Source organism: Spermophilus citellus (genome assembly GCF_964194105.1).
Source record: "Spermophilus citellus genome assembly, chromosome: 14".
Taxonomy (NCBI): domain Eukaryota; kingdom Metazoa; phylum Chordata; class Mammalia; order Rodentia; family Sciuridae; genus Spermophilus; species Spermophilus citellus.
In genome coordinates, this window is record NC_138194.1 from 86,082,125 (window position 1) to 86,099,756 (window position 17,632).

General features: G+C 37.0%; 1 protein-coding gene across 2 annotated transcripts in view; it reads right to left on the minus strand.

Moving 5' to 3' along the window:
• Positions 1-7,872: 7,872 nt before the first annotated feature.
• The window catches only part of MRPL13 (mitochondrial ribosomal protein L13), a 37,777-nt gene continuing 28,017 nt past the window's right edge, over positions 7,873-17,632 (minus strand). The window contains exon 7 of one of the 2 annotated variants that reach the window (XM_081266813.1): positions 7,873-8,002. In XM_081266813.1, the coding sequence (XP_081122939.1) occupies positions 7,981-8,002 (22 nt within the window). In that variant the 3' untranslated portion in view covers positions 7,873-7,980. The remainder of the gene's footprint in view (positions 8,003-17,632) is intronic. The other variant, XM_081266812.1, reaches the window with a different exon arrangement.

Consider the following 17,632-nt stretch of genomic DNA (forward strand, 5'->3'; position numbering starts at 1 on the left):
CTAAATTTTAGCATTCCACCTCTGGGCCCCCAAAGCTCATGCCTATCTCCTAATGCAAAATATATTTAGCCCATTTCTAAGGGTACCCATAGTCTTAACAGTTCCAGCATTGCCCAAAAGTCCAAGACCAAAATCTCAGCTGAGACTCAAGGCAAACTCCTAGCTGTGAATCCCTGTAAAGTTCAAAAGCAAGTTACATAAATCTAATACATAATGACACAGAGTGAACATTTCCATTCCAAAAGGGAGATATAGGAACATAGAAGAAAAGGATGGGTCCAAAGAAAGACTGGAAGTCGGCTAGGCAACAAGTTGTGTAGCTTCATCTCCAGCGTCTAGGGTACATGGCATTGTGATGTTATCTCCTAAGAGCTTGTGTAGCTCTACCCAGACTTGCTGGATGCAGACCAAGTGGCCTCTCTTGGCTCATGTTCATCAATTTCTGCAGCTTTTCCCAGCAGATGTTCCCCATTATTGGTATCTCTTAATCTTGGGGGTCTCCACTGCAACTTTGGCTTCCTCCTCACTTCCTCATGCATCAATCACCCTCTCAGGGGCAGTCCTCAGGGACTCCAACACTGCTACACTTTGGCTGCACTTACTTTGAAATCTCAGTGGAAGCCTCCATGACCCCTTAAGTCCAGCATCCTGCAAGCCTGCACGCCCAGTTGATGCCAAGGTCTGTCACCATCTTAAGCACAAAATTAAGTTGATCACAGTTATGACCCCACGTTTAGGTACCAACTTCTGTTTTAGTTTGCCTTTTCGTTGCTGTGACCAAAAGGCCTGATGAGAACAACTTGAAGGTGGAAAATTTATTTTAGTTCAGGTTGCAGAGGTTCAGTCCTCAGTTAACCCACTCGGTATCTCTAGACCTAAAGTGAGGTAGAATATCATGGTGGAAGAGTGTGGTGGAGGAAAACAACTCAGAACAAGGCAACCAGGAAGGGAGGGGGCGGGGCGACAGAGGGAGAGAGAGTGTTCTTTTCATCAGAAACAAAACAAAAGCCCCAAAGACACCCCCTAGTGACTTACTTCCTCCAGCCACATTCTGTCTGCCTACTGTTGCCACTCAGACCCTACAAACCACAAAAAGATGAAGTCTACTAACATCCAGAATGAGCTTGAAATTCACTGTAACTGAGACCCCCATCCCTGGCCAACACTTTGTTCGAAGCTTTTCAGAAGATTCAGCTAACCCACTCCCAGACTCCTGACCCATAGAAACTGGGAAACAATATGTGTTGTTTTAATCTGCTAAGTTCGAGATTTGTTAGTAGCATGACTCATATACTGAATATGGCAAATTCAGGGTGGAGAATAAATTTAATATGCATTTTGAATTTCTGACCTGTGCGGGTGACAAAGAAAAGGTGATAGAAAAACAGGTTGAATTTTATATGCAACATGTTATTTGACAAACTGAGAAGATTATCAACTGAGATATCTTTTGCACCTTCTACACTCACATCAATAGAATTCCGTGTCTTTGAGTAATCTCTCTAAAGGCTGAAAGTGTGTCTCACTAACCCTGCATTCCCTGTGTACTTGTGCATAGAACTTGTGCATAGAATACGCCCAGGAGATGTTTGCTGAGTTACAGCACTGATAGTTTTTTTTTTTTTTTTTTTTGGTCAGGATAAGACATACATACAGAGTTATTTAAAGTTGCACTGTCAAATCCATCTTCATATCACACCAATAAGAAACTGATAATATTCATATATCACACTGGGGTATAAAAGTTCAGATCTAGCAATGTCCCCTGAAAAGAACATATAATCTTCTCTATAAGAAATATAATCTTGTCAGTAGATTAATCATTCATTTGAATTAATGATTTGAATGGAGTACCAGATGGGGCTATGTAGGTAGGTTGGGGGCATGGCTGGAGGAAGTAGATCATCTGTTTGGTTCCCTTTTTCTCTGCTTCTTAGCTGGAGTGAGCTCAACAGCTTTTCACTGCCACAGCCTTCTCCCCTGATGTTCTGCCTCACCTCCAGCTCGGCTCAGAGCAAAGGAGTCAGTGGACTATGGACTGAGACCTCTGTAACTGTGAGCCTAAAAACAAACTCTTCCTTCTCTACTTGTTCTTGTCAGGCATTTTGGTCACAGAGATGCAAAGCTGCCTAACACATGGGGTCAATGGATGAGGTTGTGTCTTAAGGGCTTTGACTGCCCCAAGGATTAAAATTCAGTATCATCGCACCTCTGGCTTAGGCACAGCACACTAAGGCATTTCTTTGGGGTAAGTCTGGATTAAACCCCTTGTTTGGGTACTTTCCTTAGGTAGGGATTCAATATATGCCCATTCTCTTCCTTGTTTTACCCTCTTTTTTAAAAATGTATATTTTTTAGTTGTAGACGGACCAATACCTTTATTTTATTTGTTTATTTTTGTGTGACGAAGGGGATCGAACCCAGTGCCTCATGCATGCTAGGCAAGCACTCTACCACTGATCCACAACCCCAGCCCCTTATTTCACCCTCTTGTTATCTGGGGTGAGGGAGCTCCAGGTGAGTGTCCCACAGGCCAGTTAAAGGATGAAAGTGGATCAACCTGGAGCCATCCTGACTCCTCCTTCTCATTCTTTTCCATTTATCAGAAACCCTACAGGTTCTAAATTAAAAACAGACTCTAACCTCTTTCCCCCACTTCCACTGCTACCACCTGGGCCCAAGATGATTTCTCTTTCACTCCTGGCTAGTGTCTCTACTTCTGCTCTTGTTTCCCTACAGTCAATATCCAGTACTTCAGCCATGATGATCTTCTAAAAGGTAAGCCACTTCATGTCACTCCTTTCAAAACTCCAGAGATTTTACATTTATAGGATCCTCCTTACCTCTCTAAACTCTATACCTACTATTCACTTCCTGGCTTACTGTTTGTCACACTGGTGTCCATGGAGTTCTCCAAAATATCTGCATGACTCAAATTCTCCTCTCCCAGGTATTCTTCCCTAAAGCTTTTGCTTAGCTGCCACCCTATATTGTAATATGCCTTTCCCTCAGCATTTCTGATGCTCTTCAGCCCTCTTTTCCTCATTGCACTTTGGAAAACTTACATATAAAAATATTGCCTGGGGTGATAGTGCATGCCTGTAATCCCAGATGCTCAGGAAGCTGAGGCAGGAGGACCCTAAGTTCCAAGCCAACCTGGGTAGCTTAGTGAAAACTTGTCTCAAAATGAAAAATAAAAAGAGCTGACAATGGAGCTCAGTGACAGAGCTTCCTGGAGTTCACTCCCAGTACAAACAAAACAAAACAAACCCCACACCTTCTGGCCCCTTTCCACTACTTCTATGCTGGAACACCTCCGTTTAACCCTGTGGAATGTTAATGCACACAACACAAGCAGAGGTTTGAAACATCTAGAACAATTAGTTCTGGGGCTCATGGATTAGACCTGGACCCAAGCTTTAGCGTGGAGGTAAGCCCAGCTGAACCTAGTGGAAATCAGTGAAGCTCCATCTATGTTGCACACATGGACACTAAAATAAGTGCAGAAAAGAACCCCAAATTATTATTTTAGGGTGGTGTTATGCATGAATTTTGTGTTAGTAGCTATTTCATCCTTGACACCTACTATTTAACTTGTATATCCCTTATATTTAATATAATGTACATATCGTCTATTACTTGCCTTCCTTTACTGGAATGTAGCTCCATGATAACATACAATTTTGCTTTATTTACATATGTATCTCAAGCATCTAGGATTCTATCCATGACATGTTATTTGCATGACTGAATGAAATACAGCAGCTGATCCCTTGTTAATACAGACTGGAAGAGTTGGCTGCTTAATCCAAGGTTTAAGCTACCAGAAAAGTGTCTCAAGAATACACATATTCACATTTCTCCCATAATTTCCTGGCTCTGCACACATACCATGCTGGTAATGGTGCACTAATAGTAAAAATAACTGGTAATATCCTTCTAACAAGCTATACCAATATTGTATTTGGACTATGTGAATTTGGCAAAAAATAAACACAGATGCTTTATCCTCAAAATATCCTCTAAATAGTCAGACTCATTTTAGTGTTGTGATTGCTAAAGAAGATGCCAAATTGCATCATAATTTCAAAGTGTTGATTCTAATGGATTTAGTACAGGCTGATGAGGGGGAGATCGGCAACATCAACCTATAAAGCACAGGTGTTCTACCAGGAATAGAATGGCCTTCTAGCAGACACTGTGCAATGTTTTAATAGGTATTAACTTTGGAATTGAAGTGTGAGGGCAGTGAAAGCAGAGTTAAATCTTGAAGTAAAGATTTGTTTGAAATCAAAGAGGCCCTCATGGCCCAAGTGGCACTGTTACAAATCTGTCTCTTCAGAGGCCCTATTATTCTGTCTTCATGTGGAAAACATATCCTAAACCTTCCTGGCAGGTAGCCTAATAAAAATTGGCCCTCAGGTGGCGCTGACCATCTGTTTTACTGGTAGCCCATCTCAGATTTACATTCTTCCAAGGTGAAGCCCCGAGTGGAGGTGATGCTGCAAAACTACTCAGTTCTCTTTATTTTAGATGTTTTGGGCAGAGTAGGAGAAATATCATTTCTCTGCAAGAGCTTGTATTTAAGTTGAAATGAGGCCTTGATGTCTGTCTTGGAAAGCTCATACCATCTTAAATAGGGTTCCATCCAATTCAAACTCCACTTTGTAGAACTTGGCAGCAGAATCACTCCAGGGGCTCCAGCTTTGCAGATTTAGACCCTGCTACCTGTTCCACGGTTGAGGGCTGGTTAGCCAGTATAGACCTGGACATTAAATGTTGTTCTTAGCTGAACATGGTTAAGCCCTCTTTCCTCCAGAAGGTAGGAAAACAAATCAGTCAACTGCAGCATACAAAAAAGATGAGGCACATGCATAGTGACAGTGTCAGTATTTTGCTTGGAAGAAATTCGTAATAGAAACTATAGCAGGAATCTGGTAACTACAATTTACATTGCATTTTTTTAAACCTCCTTCATTCCCATTAAATCTTACAAGTAAAACAAAATTCTACTGTCTTATCCCTTTTTTTAAAAAAATTTTTATTAGTGCATTATACTTGGCAGTGTTTCTTCACTACCAACACAAATCTCTGGGCCTCATAGTCCAATTTATCTAAACCAAAGAGACTTCCTTATTAACCTCACCAATCATACTTCTTAGTAGGCATCTTGTTAATTTGGAGTAGAAAAATAGGATAGGAAATAAAAGGATGGTTGCAAATATCTTCTCCTGTCAAATCCTGATTAAATCCCTGAGATATTCAGTGCTTGGTGACAAGGACTGACTGGCAACAGGTGTGCCCATTCAGGAGGTATTAGTGAGTTGCCTCCTGCGTCAACACAGGTGTGGCAAGGATATGGTACCAGAATCAGTGTCTCCCACGTGGCCCTGTCTGCTGGGGTGGAGGCAGTGTGACTCTTCAGGACTCTAGAAGAGGAGTCAGACTAGCAGGAAGATGCAATAAATCAATAGTTACAATGATTATTGTTGTCCCATAGCATGGCACATGCATTCCTAAAAATCCCTGCATAATGAAAGTTTGCCTGCCAAAAATATAAGGGCCATGGGAAAAATGGAGTTGAGGCAGAAAACTAAACACTTGTAGTCTTGTGACACCACAAGTCTAAACACAAATTTCTAATGAAGGGATACTACAGCACATGTTGAATGAGCTTTTAACACATGAAGTTTTCTGGATGGAAGTGTCCATAGTGAAGGGTTGTGGCTTTTGAGTTGAGGGAGCCCCATATGAGCTATGGGGAATTTCCAGCTATGTTGGATGATCATAGTTTTTTAAATGAAGTGACAGGAAGATGGATGTAACCTATTGTCCTGTTTTTAATTGACTTGAACTGGCTTAAAACAGAAACCCAGCTTTTATTGCTTTAAGTATTCCCCATTAAAAAAGTCTGGCCCCAAATTTGACTGTAAGACACAAACTGCTCTCTTCCTGTATGAGGTTAGTAGTTATTTCCAACCCTCTGAAAGTGATTTTCAGTTGTCAGTTCTCTGGAGAGGAGGTAATTATTGGGAAGTTAATATTAAGCTCATTTCTTTTGTTTTTAAGTGTTGTTTCCTATGATGATCAGCATGATCATTAACATCACACTTTCTCTTGTATCAAAACTTTGCAAACGCTGAGAGTTGGAATACAGCAAGTTAAATCAGATAGTGCACTTGGGTAAAATGGATAATATCAGGTATAGTATATTCTTCCCAGGCCATTATGCTCAGCAGGATGGCATTTTTCATGTTTACTTGACATTAACCAATAATGCAACACACTTACCTGATAAACAATTGCTTATGAAAAAATGACTTCATCATATAATTTTTGGAAAAATTAGGATTTATTTTTTCATTAAGAATTTATTACTTGAAAAAATGTTCTGGCCAGGCATGGTGGCATGCCTATAATCCTAGTGACTCAGGAGGCTGAGGTAGGAGGATCACAAATTTGAAGCCAGCCTCAGCTACTTAGAGACCACATCTCAAAATAAAAATAAAAAAGACTGTGGGTGTAGCTTAGTGGTTAAGAGCACCCCTAGGTTCAATCCTCAGTACTGGAAGCAAAGAAGCTCTCTTCTGTTTCTTCATTTTACTTTGATAGGAACTGCTATTCTAGTGGTCCAGTTTCTTCCTCCCTCAGGTGAGCTGTGATTCTTATTTGGCTATTGTGGTTGTATTTCCCAGGGTATGTAATTATTAGGATGTTTTACCACTTTACCTCAGTGACCATGCCGAGTTAATTTGTGTTACCTGTTTCTATAACAAAATACTTAACATAACCAATTTATAAAAAGGAAAAGTATATTTTGGCTCAGTTTTGAAGGTTTCAGTCCTTGGTCTTTAGCCCTGATGCTTTTGGACTTGGGGCAAGAAGCATGTGGTAGAGCAAAGCTGCTCACTTCCTGACTAGAATGCAAGAGAGATGAAGAGGATCTGGGGTCCCACTCTCCTGTTCCAGGGCATGCTCCCAATAAGTGGAAGACCCCAGCTAGGTTCTACTTCTTAATGTTTCCACTACCTCCCAATAGCACTATGCTGAGGCCCAAGCCTCTAACCGGAGGATCTAGGACATTCTGGATCTAAACTATACTACTTTCTGTGTGCCTAATTTTAAATAGGGAAAAAAACCCAAACTGTATGTCTATTATACGGCTGATGTAGAGATTAAATAAATTAACTCATATGACATAGCTGTTCCTGGTACACAGCAGGTGCTTCTTACTCTACAATAGACTATATGCTCTTTGGTAGGGAAAGGAAATATGAGGGACATATGTGGTTTCTGTTTTCCCAGTGCCTAGCACTGTGCCTGGCATTATAGAAGTCAGTATGTTTGCTGACTAAATAAGAAAGTCACTCCTTGATTGGTAAGATAGGGGAAGAGAAGGAAAAACCACAAAAATGCCACCATAAAAATGCACTGACATCTTAATTTCTAGAGAGGATATTCTTCTAGGGATATTTACCCCAGCACTCCAATCTAAGTGTCCAGCATGGAGGTGAAAAGAACCAACAGAGGGAATATGGAGAACAGTGCAGAGTTGGCAAACAACAACACAGGTATGGCAGGGAGAGTTCTAGGGAGTAGACAGGCATCCTATTATCTTGGAGTCACAAAATCAAAAGGCTATCTGGGACACAGAAAAAGATGACAGTCTGCCGTACTGAGCTGACAGGATGAGCTTAGCTGGACAGGAGGATAGACAGAATAGCCAATAAAGGAAAAGCAAAGGAGGCGCTTCTTCGTGGGGCACAAGAAGAGTGTTCTAGAACTTGAGAAAATCCAGAGATGGGCATTATTTTGGTACTTACTACCAGGAAGCAGTTTTATTTCAATCATTACATCACAAAACAATTCTATAAAATAACGAGTCTTAGTGCAGTTTCCTGAAGCAGTTGTTTCACTGTTCTAGGGCAGAGAAACTTATCAGGAAGAAGCCTAAATCATTTCACTGTAATTTTCCTTCTCTTAGATTCGATAATCTTCAGGCCTGAAAGATATTAAAAAAAAAAAAATCAACATTCATCTCTTCATGAATCATTATTTTTTTCTAACTAAGGAAGGGAGATTATTTCTCCAATTTACAATGAAAGCAATGATTCATTGAAAAATTCTACAAATATTGCATCTAAATATATGGTAAAAAACACTAAAGCCAAAACATCACAAAATAGAAAATTTAAATGACAATCTGAAGTTCTTTTGAAAACACAAGGTCAACTTGTGCCTGTGTGTGTGTGTGTGTGTGTGTGTGTATATATATATATAGTTACTGAATAATTCACATCCTCTGCTCCACTTTTGAACAGTTTCTCATTAAACTCTTCTCACTGTAATCTTCAGGAGTTTAAAATCACATAAAAAATAGATTTGCCATACAAATGCAGATTTTAAATGTGCAATTTCCCTATTTATCATTTGCTAGATTTAATTTTCATTATGATACATAAACAACATGAATATCTAAACACCAGGCCTTTGATATTTTTACAAATGTACAATTGATTTTCCCTCATTTATATACTTACAGTAAAGTATGTAAGTATTATATACTTTATAATAGAAACCTGAGAGTCACTTCCTTTAGAACACATTAAAACAAGGAAAATTAGGAAAGTGTTAAATCTAACAATAGATAAAACAAAGAAAAGAATCATAACAGAGAAAAGGAAGAATAAGAAATTATAAATTGTCCCCAAATTTAAAGTGTTCTGTTGTCTTTCAGTTGGGTATTTGTAGTTACTAAGCTCTCGTAGAATTTTCTGAATAGTAACATTTACATTAAATAGATATTTTTGAAACAACTATAAAAATATCTTAATTTGAGTTCTTTTAAAAAGTAGATATACTCTGTTTGCCCTGAAATGACTTATCTATTCCATTTCCACATTTACAGTATATTTTCTTTTTTCTTTTCTTTTTTTAATAAAGAGAGAGAGAGAGAGAGAGAGAGAGAGAGAGAGAGAGAGAGAAAGAGAAAGAGAGAGAGAGAGAGAATTTTTTTAATATTTATATTTTAGTTTTCGGCAGGCACAACATCTTTGTTTGTATGTGGTGCCGAGGATGGAACCCGGGCCGCACGCATGCCAGGCGAGTGTGCTACCGCTTGAGCCACATCCCCAGCCCTACAGTATATTTTCTTAAATGGAATACTCATAAGCTATCAGATAGCCCAGCTAAGAAGACCAACTGTCTACTGGCTCAGGAAAAAAAGCTATATTAATTTAAAATTGTTTTATTGTTAAGCTGAGGACCACAGGCACTGATCTGGGAAGCGAGCCAGGTATGCTTTACCATATCAGCCATCTATAACAACAAGAGAAAACTGCAGAGTTTTGTCACTGTATTTTTGAAATCTCTTTCCAAATGTAGAAACTGCAACCAAAGTCTGAGAAATGAAAATGGGATAGGATAGCTAAAAGTGGCCCCAATGTGTACCCATTTAATCTTTGCTATTTGACTCAATACAACTAAAGCAGCTCCTAGTTAAATGACACCAGTACATTTGAAGAAGCAATTTATTCTTTTATACAGCTGGTTCACATAATTGCAAAGGAGCTGGTGGTGATGCAACTGGAAAAAAATCTTCTGAGTTAATTTCCCACAAGAAATCTCTGCAATTCCACTCAATAAAATTAAATGTGTTTGGTCAGTCACTAGTTGTTTCTACTCAAAGGTTAATTTGTTAAGTCAAAATGAAATGATGATACCACCTTTTAGTAGAATTTAGAAGCAGAATTAGAAATGTGGGAGAAGTGTGTAATCTGCTAGATAAGGGCATGTGGATACTGACCCCAAGGCAAGTGGAGCTGGATGAAGCCTTGATTTGTTACAAGCAGATATTTTTTTTAAGAGGAAGTGAGGAGTATGGAGATGAGGGTTCTGTTAGGGCTGCGGCAGTAGTGAGTGAAAAGAAAGGTCAGGTTCAGAATTTTGGAAGCAAAGAGCAACAGTTGGTCTACGGGGTGGGTGGAAAGGGGAAGGTGGGGAAAGGGCCAGGGAGGTGAGGGAAGAAGAAGCTACTAGAAGTTGAGGATTCAAAGACAATTACTAATTTTCAGCTTGAAGAACTCAGTGAATGGCTGTGCTATTTTTCAGGATAGGGGACAGGACTGATTTTGAGCATGATGGAATCTGGACATAGTAAGCAGCTAGAAATATGAGTTTGACATTTAAGAGAACTAAGACAGGGAGGAATAAATCTCTAACAGATTCCTTGTCTTCCATCTCATTTCTCCATATCATGTGACTTTGCTTAAAACTGTGAAAGGCCCTCTCTTGCCTTAGCACAGTTCAACTTCTCCAGAATTAAACATATAATCCATGACATGGCCTCAGCTAACCTCTCTGAGTCATTCTTATTATATCCTGTCTTTCTGCACCCCAGTCCCTCCACACTGCCTGCTATTTCACAGATACAAACCTCCGCAGTGCTGGATTTGACTCGGGTACTTGAAATGTCCTCTGCTTGGAATCTCTTATCTTTTCTCTGCTGGCAAACTTGACTAATCTTCCAAAATTCACCTCAAAGGTTACATCTTCTGGCAAGCTCTTCCCTCTCTCTCTAAGCCAGGCAGGCCTCCTTTGTCTGTGATTCCCAGAAAACTTCTTGTGTACTTCTACCACAGTGTTTCTTAAATTATACTTGCTTTTACTTACTTGTGCCGAATGTTTATTAGGTGTCACGAAGTGTAGCAACTACTTCAGGTTAATTATTTTACTTTATCCTCAGAACCACTTTGAAAGAAAGACATTGCTATTAAACTGCCTTTGCACTGACAAAACTGAGTCTGAGTGGCTCAGTAACTTGTTAATGACACAGAGCTAGGAAGCAGATGGCAGGGATTTGATGGCAGATCCAGTGCTTGCAAGGGCCATTTTATTCCATTTGACTCCTATTAGGCTGCCAGTTCCTTCGGTGGCAGAGTCCCATCATGATTGATCTTTCATTCCCAGCAACAAGCATAGTGCTTGGCAGAGTGTGGATGCCTGGTAACCTGTCATGCAGCATAGCTACTGCCTTTGTTATGCCACTTTGTTCACAAATCCATCCTTTCCTCTTCCTCCTGACACATAATCAGGGTTTTTTTTCTGATAATTAGCTTGCTCTCAAGGAGAGGATTGGGGGGGACAGTGTCATGGCCATGGGACTAGATTCTAGACACTAGTATAGTTAGAAACATCCTTTCGTAGTGGAGGCAATTAACAACATCATATGACTTCAGAAGGTCCCCATGTGGGGAAAAGAGGTTTGCACTAAAAATGACTCTCTTTTTCTGTTTCAAACACAAAAGTAAGCACACATAAAACTTATTTGCACTGCTTACTCCCTTCCACTAAAAGAAGAAAACCTATGATAATATAAAAAAGTGATGGAAGAGCTATTTTCTTTGATGTTTCTCAAACTTGAGTGGGCACAGAGATCAAGTAAAAATGTATCTCTGATTTCATTTATTCTGCAGCAGGTTCATGGTTCTGTATTCCTAACATGTTCCACACGACAAAATGCTGGTTCACGTCCCTCACTCTCTAGCAAGGGTTAAGCTCAGACCTCGGACAGAGCTCCTTGGTGACAGAAGGAAACAATTTCTTGACAAAGTTTAAAAATAAAATAAGTACTTCAGAAAGTCAATTTTTAAAACTCTGCTGTGCCTAACAGAAGGCAACAGGCTTCCTCAGCTAGAGGTGACTCCATTTGAGATAAAATATCTTTCCTGGCTTTTTACTAACAGAGGACTACATTCACATGCAGTATTGTGTTTTTCTGATACAATACATATCTTAGTGATAATAACCTGTAATAAGGCTGGCTACTAAAATTTCTTTGGTGTCCATCATCAAAGAGAGATTAAATTGTAGTCTAAGTACCTTTAGTATCAAGTAAATTTCACTATATTTAGGTTCTTTAAAAGATGGGGACCCCTGTGGTAAAAATAAATAACTAGAATTGAATTATCAGATTATCTTGCTTACATATCTATCCTATTCTGCCTGAAATCTGCCTAATCTTTTTATTACATTAAGTAATTTTTAAGGCAAAAAATCTGGCATCCATTGTGCTGCTTTTCATCTGCTTAAATATCTGAAATTTTACTAAAATGACTTGAGTTTCTGCCAGAGGAATGATGGGTGAATTTGTATTCTACTTTTGTCCTAATTCTCTGTAACTCTTTCAATGGAAATAACCAATTATCAACTTTTAAAAGGCATTATGCAATGTTAATGTAGTTGTTAATGGCAATAGCATTCTTAAAGTGATCTTAGGTAATCTTTGGAGAGAGATTTCAAATCCTTTACAGAAAGCTAATGCTACTTATTTTTATGGGTTTTGATGAAAATCATAAAAATTTACTCCTCAGCAGAAATACAGGTTGTATTTTAACAAAATTACCATGATCTTTCTTTAGATATGTAATATAAAGTATCCAAATTTATATATATCAGTTGCATTAGAGCAGACTATTAAGGAAAAATTGTACCTTAGCTGAAGTTATTAAGAAAGTGTTAAAAAGCAGCAAAGACCAAAATATAAATATAAACTATAACAATTAAAAATCAATTTCTATCTTTTACAGAGAATTTGATTCCATCTATTTGTTCAGGCATTCTTTCATTCAACACATATTTATTGAGTGGTCTGGTGCTGCTATGGCTACAGGAGTAGTGTCAGGAGAAAGAGAGTTTCCTAACAGAGAGATATTAATATGTAATATATATAATATATAATATAGCTATAACATATAATAGATTTTATACAATTCATTAATCATATGCACACAGATATTTTGACCTTTGAAGAAAAAGGTAAAAGTTTCCACTTTCATGTGTACTTAGGATATACTTGGAAGATTTTTGAATCTTCCAAGAATGATCGAACATAAGATTTTCTTTAATTCATTTTCTGTATTTTTCATAGCTAGCAAATGTTCCATAGCAACAATCTATTTGGCCAATAATATTCATCACCAACAGAAAATTGCCTTTAAACAACATAATTTTTTAAAAACTTACTTTTTTTGAATGAGGAAATACTATCAAAAGGGCTTGTCTGAGCCATAGAAAATATTCTAGTTTCCTTGAAATTGCTCTTAACTGTTCAAATCACACCACATCTTATGTAATTGTTTTGTAGGGTAAATCCTTTATCACACGTCTCTATGCAAAACATCACCTGATACCTATTAAATTAACAGGCACACTGCAGAAATGCACAGATTCAAATTTAGAATATGGAAATGATAGAGGTCAACACATTTATATTATTCTGAAAAAGAGATTATAGTGGATATTGTATACTGGTAGAAAGAATGTATGTAGTTTGCAAATACAAGGAAACAAGATTATTTAGCACAATGTTTATACTACAGTTAAGTTAGTGACAATATATTAGTCCTAACATAATTTATTTTCTAAAAAAAAGCATTCATATCTCAGTTGTAAATCTAAGAAACTGGGCATAACTTAAGTTTAATAAATCTCTTCTTCTCCCTTAGTTCTGGTCTCTGTTAGTATAATACTTATTCTAGACACCATTTAAAAGACTACAATAAAATCTGAACAGTGACATAGTCTGAAAAAACAATAAAAAATCAGTTTAATTGAGTTTTAAGTCACTTCTATTGCACAGACAGAATTCGTAGAATAAACCATTCCAGGCAGTCTGGTACAGCACATGGTTCTTAAATGTGTTAGCTGGACAGGGAAGAGTAAATTTCAGTGATGGCACTTTATACACATTTCCGTCAGGCACTCAGCTTTCTCATACCCTGATCACACTGTGCTTTAAAATAATCTAAGATCACATGATTGTTTATCATGTTTAAAATTCAAATTTGTTTTTTAATTAAATTGGAAAGGAAGTGCCATTACATTCAATTATCACTTTTAAAAATCAGAATCTATATTGGCTAGGGCTTGTAAATGATCTGTTTTTTTGTTGTTTTAAATAGATTCCTTTTTTATTTCAACAACCAGTCTTGACCTGTTCATATCAAAGAACACTACCACTTAGAATACCTAATTTGAGCAAACTCAGCAGCACTGGAAATACTGAGGACTATGGCTTAAGCCAATGCTGAGCTGGTTGAAATGGATGGGAAAGTTGGAAGGTAACCTTGTTCCCTAAGTCCAGCTAATAACTTCTGACTGTAAAGAGCAGCAAATTAAGTTAAATCTTCTGGGAAAATGCCACATGACTAGACTAGCATAAAATTATGGAAAATCTTAAAGCTGTCCAGACCCCAGCTCCTTATGGGATTGGAAAAGGTAAAAATCCTTCTTTACTGTGTTTTAACTCTCTGATCTAAAGCACTTTTTCTAAAGACATAGGTACAATTTTTTGCTCAGCATCACTTAAAACTTTGAGGATTAATAGCTTTCATATTAGGGAGCATACACTACCTTAAGTCCTTATTCTCTTCTAGAGCTGCAGACTGAAGAATGCTCAACAGTGCCCTTTTCCAGGGTTACAGTTCTCAGCTGCTGGAGCCCTGCTTTCCTTTTACCTCGCTGGATGGAGTGCCTATTGAACTCTAATCCTAATCCTAACCACTGGAAAGAAAATTACAGAGCCAGTCATGGCCATCCTCACACCTTCATCTTTTCCACCCATCTCTCCTTTGCAGGCACACTTCTGTAACACACTCTGTAAAAAGTAAACACCAGGAATATGGATTTTCATTATAAATATGTATTTTCAAACATTCATTAATACTGAAACTTTTCACATTTAAGTTTCTCTATAAAGGTTGAGAGTTTTGCTTAAAATAAAGCATTACTGAATTAATGAGTAAGAAATCATAATGAGAAGCAATTTAAGTTGAGACTTCCCATCTATGTAGATTTTCCTAAGAAAAAATCTCACCTCATAATTTCATAAAAATTGGAAATAAAAAATTTAAATAACCTGTTATTTTTAGTCTACATAATAAAAAAATTTGATTACAGTGATAGCATTATAATTTTCATGATAGTTGGAGTTCTGAAACGTGTTGGCAAAATTGCAACAGTTATGGGGATAATTACTGATAGTATTAAAATGAGTTATCCATTTAAAAGTTAACAGTTTCAGGCAGGTGAACTATAATGAAAGGACAGTCCTATTGTTTTTCCTTTCCTTTCATAAAAAGAAATTCTAAGTGCAATCCCCATATCACCACTTACTCATGGAAAACACACATCTGCTCTGTACCACCAAGAGAAATAAGATATTTCATAACATTTTCTTGCAAAATTCATATATTCATGAAGTGTAAAAAATACTAATATGCCAAATATATATTCACTAACTGAAGAAGTGAGATGAATGGCCAATACTACCCATATAGGAAAATAGCTTTTAAAGAAATTATTTATAATTTTGTCATAAATATCTGTTCCATTCTTTGTTTTTCCCCATTACTTTAAAAATGACTGCACAATTAATAACTAGCAAAAGAAAATACAACATATGTTAAAATTAGAGCTGCAAATATACAAGCTTTGTCAGTGACTTAAAATTATTTAAATTCTCAACTATGGTAGGTTTTAATTAAAACAATTCTATTAATCATCTACAGGACTCAAAGCTTAGCCTGACAATTATTACTGTTGCTCAAAAGTTTCTAACCTCTAATAGAAAAGTCAGTGAGCTTTCCTTTTACCAAAAGTTAACAAAAGTACCAATGATGATGTATACATTTATATTATAAATGTATTTTAAGTTTTATTGCTAAGGAAAAAAGAAAAACAAAAGCAAGCTATTTTTGTGTCTGTTTACTTGTGGTGAAATTCAGGTATATGTGTTCCAGTAAAGTCTCTGCAGATTCATCAGATTTATGTTGAATAAATTCCAGTTAGTACATTCCAAAGGAAGATTATATTTTTGGCTTAGCTATTTTGGGTGGAGCAAAAGCATATTTTAAGTAGGTTCCTCCAGAAGGAGAAACTATATTTCTTCCTGTAAAGGCAAGCCTTCCAATAATGAGAAATTCCATTTCCAATGCACTGAATGGCCTGGTGTATCAGATATTTTAATTCTAATTTTAAAGTATAAGACCTTTAGGAAATAATAAACAATGAAGGTGATATGGTCCAATAAGTTGCTAACCACATTGTGTCTACTGAAATTAAATTTATTAAAATTACATTCAATAAAAAGTTCAGTTCCTCACTCATGCCAGCCATGGTACAAGTGCTCAGGAGCCACATGTGGCCAGTAACTCTAAATGAAGTTCAGCTATAAAGCTTTCTTATTGCAGAAAGTGCAACTGAATAGTCTTGAACTGAAAGATCATCTATTTCCTAGACAAGGTTTTTGGTGAACCAAAAATGACTTATTCTTTTCCTGGTCACATGATTTTCATGTAATAAGCTAACTGGACTTGATGACACCTGCAATATGCAAGGAGAATGACATTGTGATTATTTGCATTAAATGATTAGTATACCTATACTGTGATATACTCTTAAGTTTCAGTAAATGTATTTCCCCTTTATTAGTCTGGAAACACAAGTTAACATATGTTGTGTGACAAGTAATGAGAAAAGATCACAACTTTAATAAAGTGTAAAGGAAAGCCTGGTGTCTAATGCATATTCCTGTCACAGGGAACTCTGGAATAAAAAGAAAGGACAGGAAAACTCATTCCTGGGGTAGTAACTAAAAATGCATCAAGTAGCTCTAAGTTTGTCTAAAAGCCCTTCCTAATTCTATTAACATAATGAACAGTCACCTTTCAGTTTGTTTTAAAACATAGCAAGAATTGCTAAGTAAAATAAGTGTTGTGATTTCATTTGATTATAATAACACTAAATACACACACACACACACACATATATATATATACACACACATACATAAATAAAACTCAAAGTTCATATTGTGGTCACATATTTAATAGCACATTTGGTAATTATAGTTAAAAAAAAAGGTGTAACAACCCTCTTGACTAGGAACATACACTCATTTATGATGGTGTGTCTTTAAGAATATGTGACATACCTATATTTACAGAATTTGTTACAGGAAGGTAACATGCCAAAACTTCAAGAACTACTTTAAATTCCTTTTTAGTATATAGTTTATCAAAACATAATATTTGAGAATGGCTTATAACTTAGGTGCACTTATATAAAATACATTAGCAAGCATGCTAAAACAATATGAATTTGTAAAAGCAAAAATATTCCCTACACAAAACCTGGTGAACACTTCCAGTGCACTCCATTTTTGTGCACATTAGCTCCTTACTGCAATCCTCTAATAAATGAATTAGCTCCATTTCACAGTGGAAGACATTGAATCAGACAAGGAAATGGACTCAGAATGAAAACACTTATCGAGGACCTACAATGTGCCAAGTATGAAGAGTTGGGGATATAAATTCTGAACCAGATGATGCCTCCTCAACCCTTAAGGCTGTTCAGTACTTAGAACATCACCAAAACTTTGTCTTGTTTGGCACATTTAGTATTTGATAATTACTGTTAACAAGGAGCACTCAGCAGAGTAGCTGGAGCTAGTCATCTTCAGCTTGAATCCTAACCCACCACTCACAATTACATCATTTTAGGCATTACTTTATCTTCTATGCCAATATTTTTTCCTTCATAAAAAACAGGGATAAAAATTGTAACATAA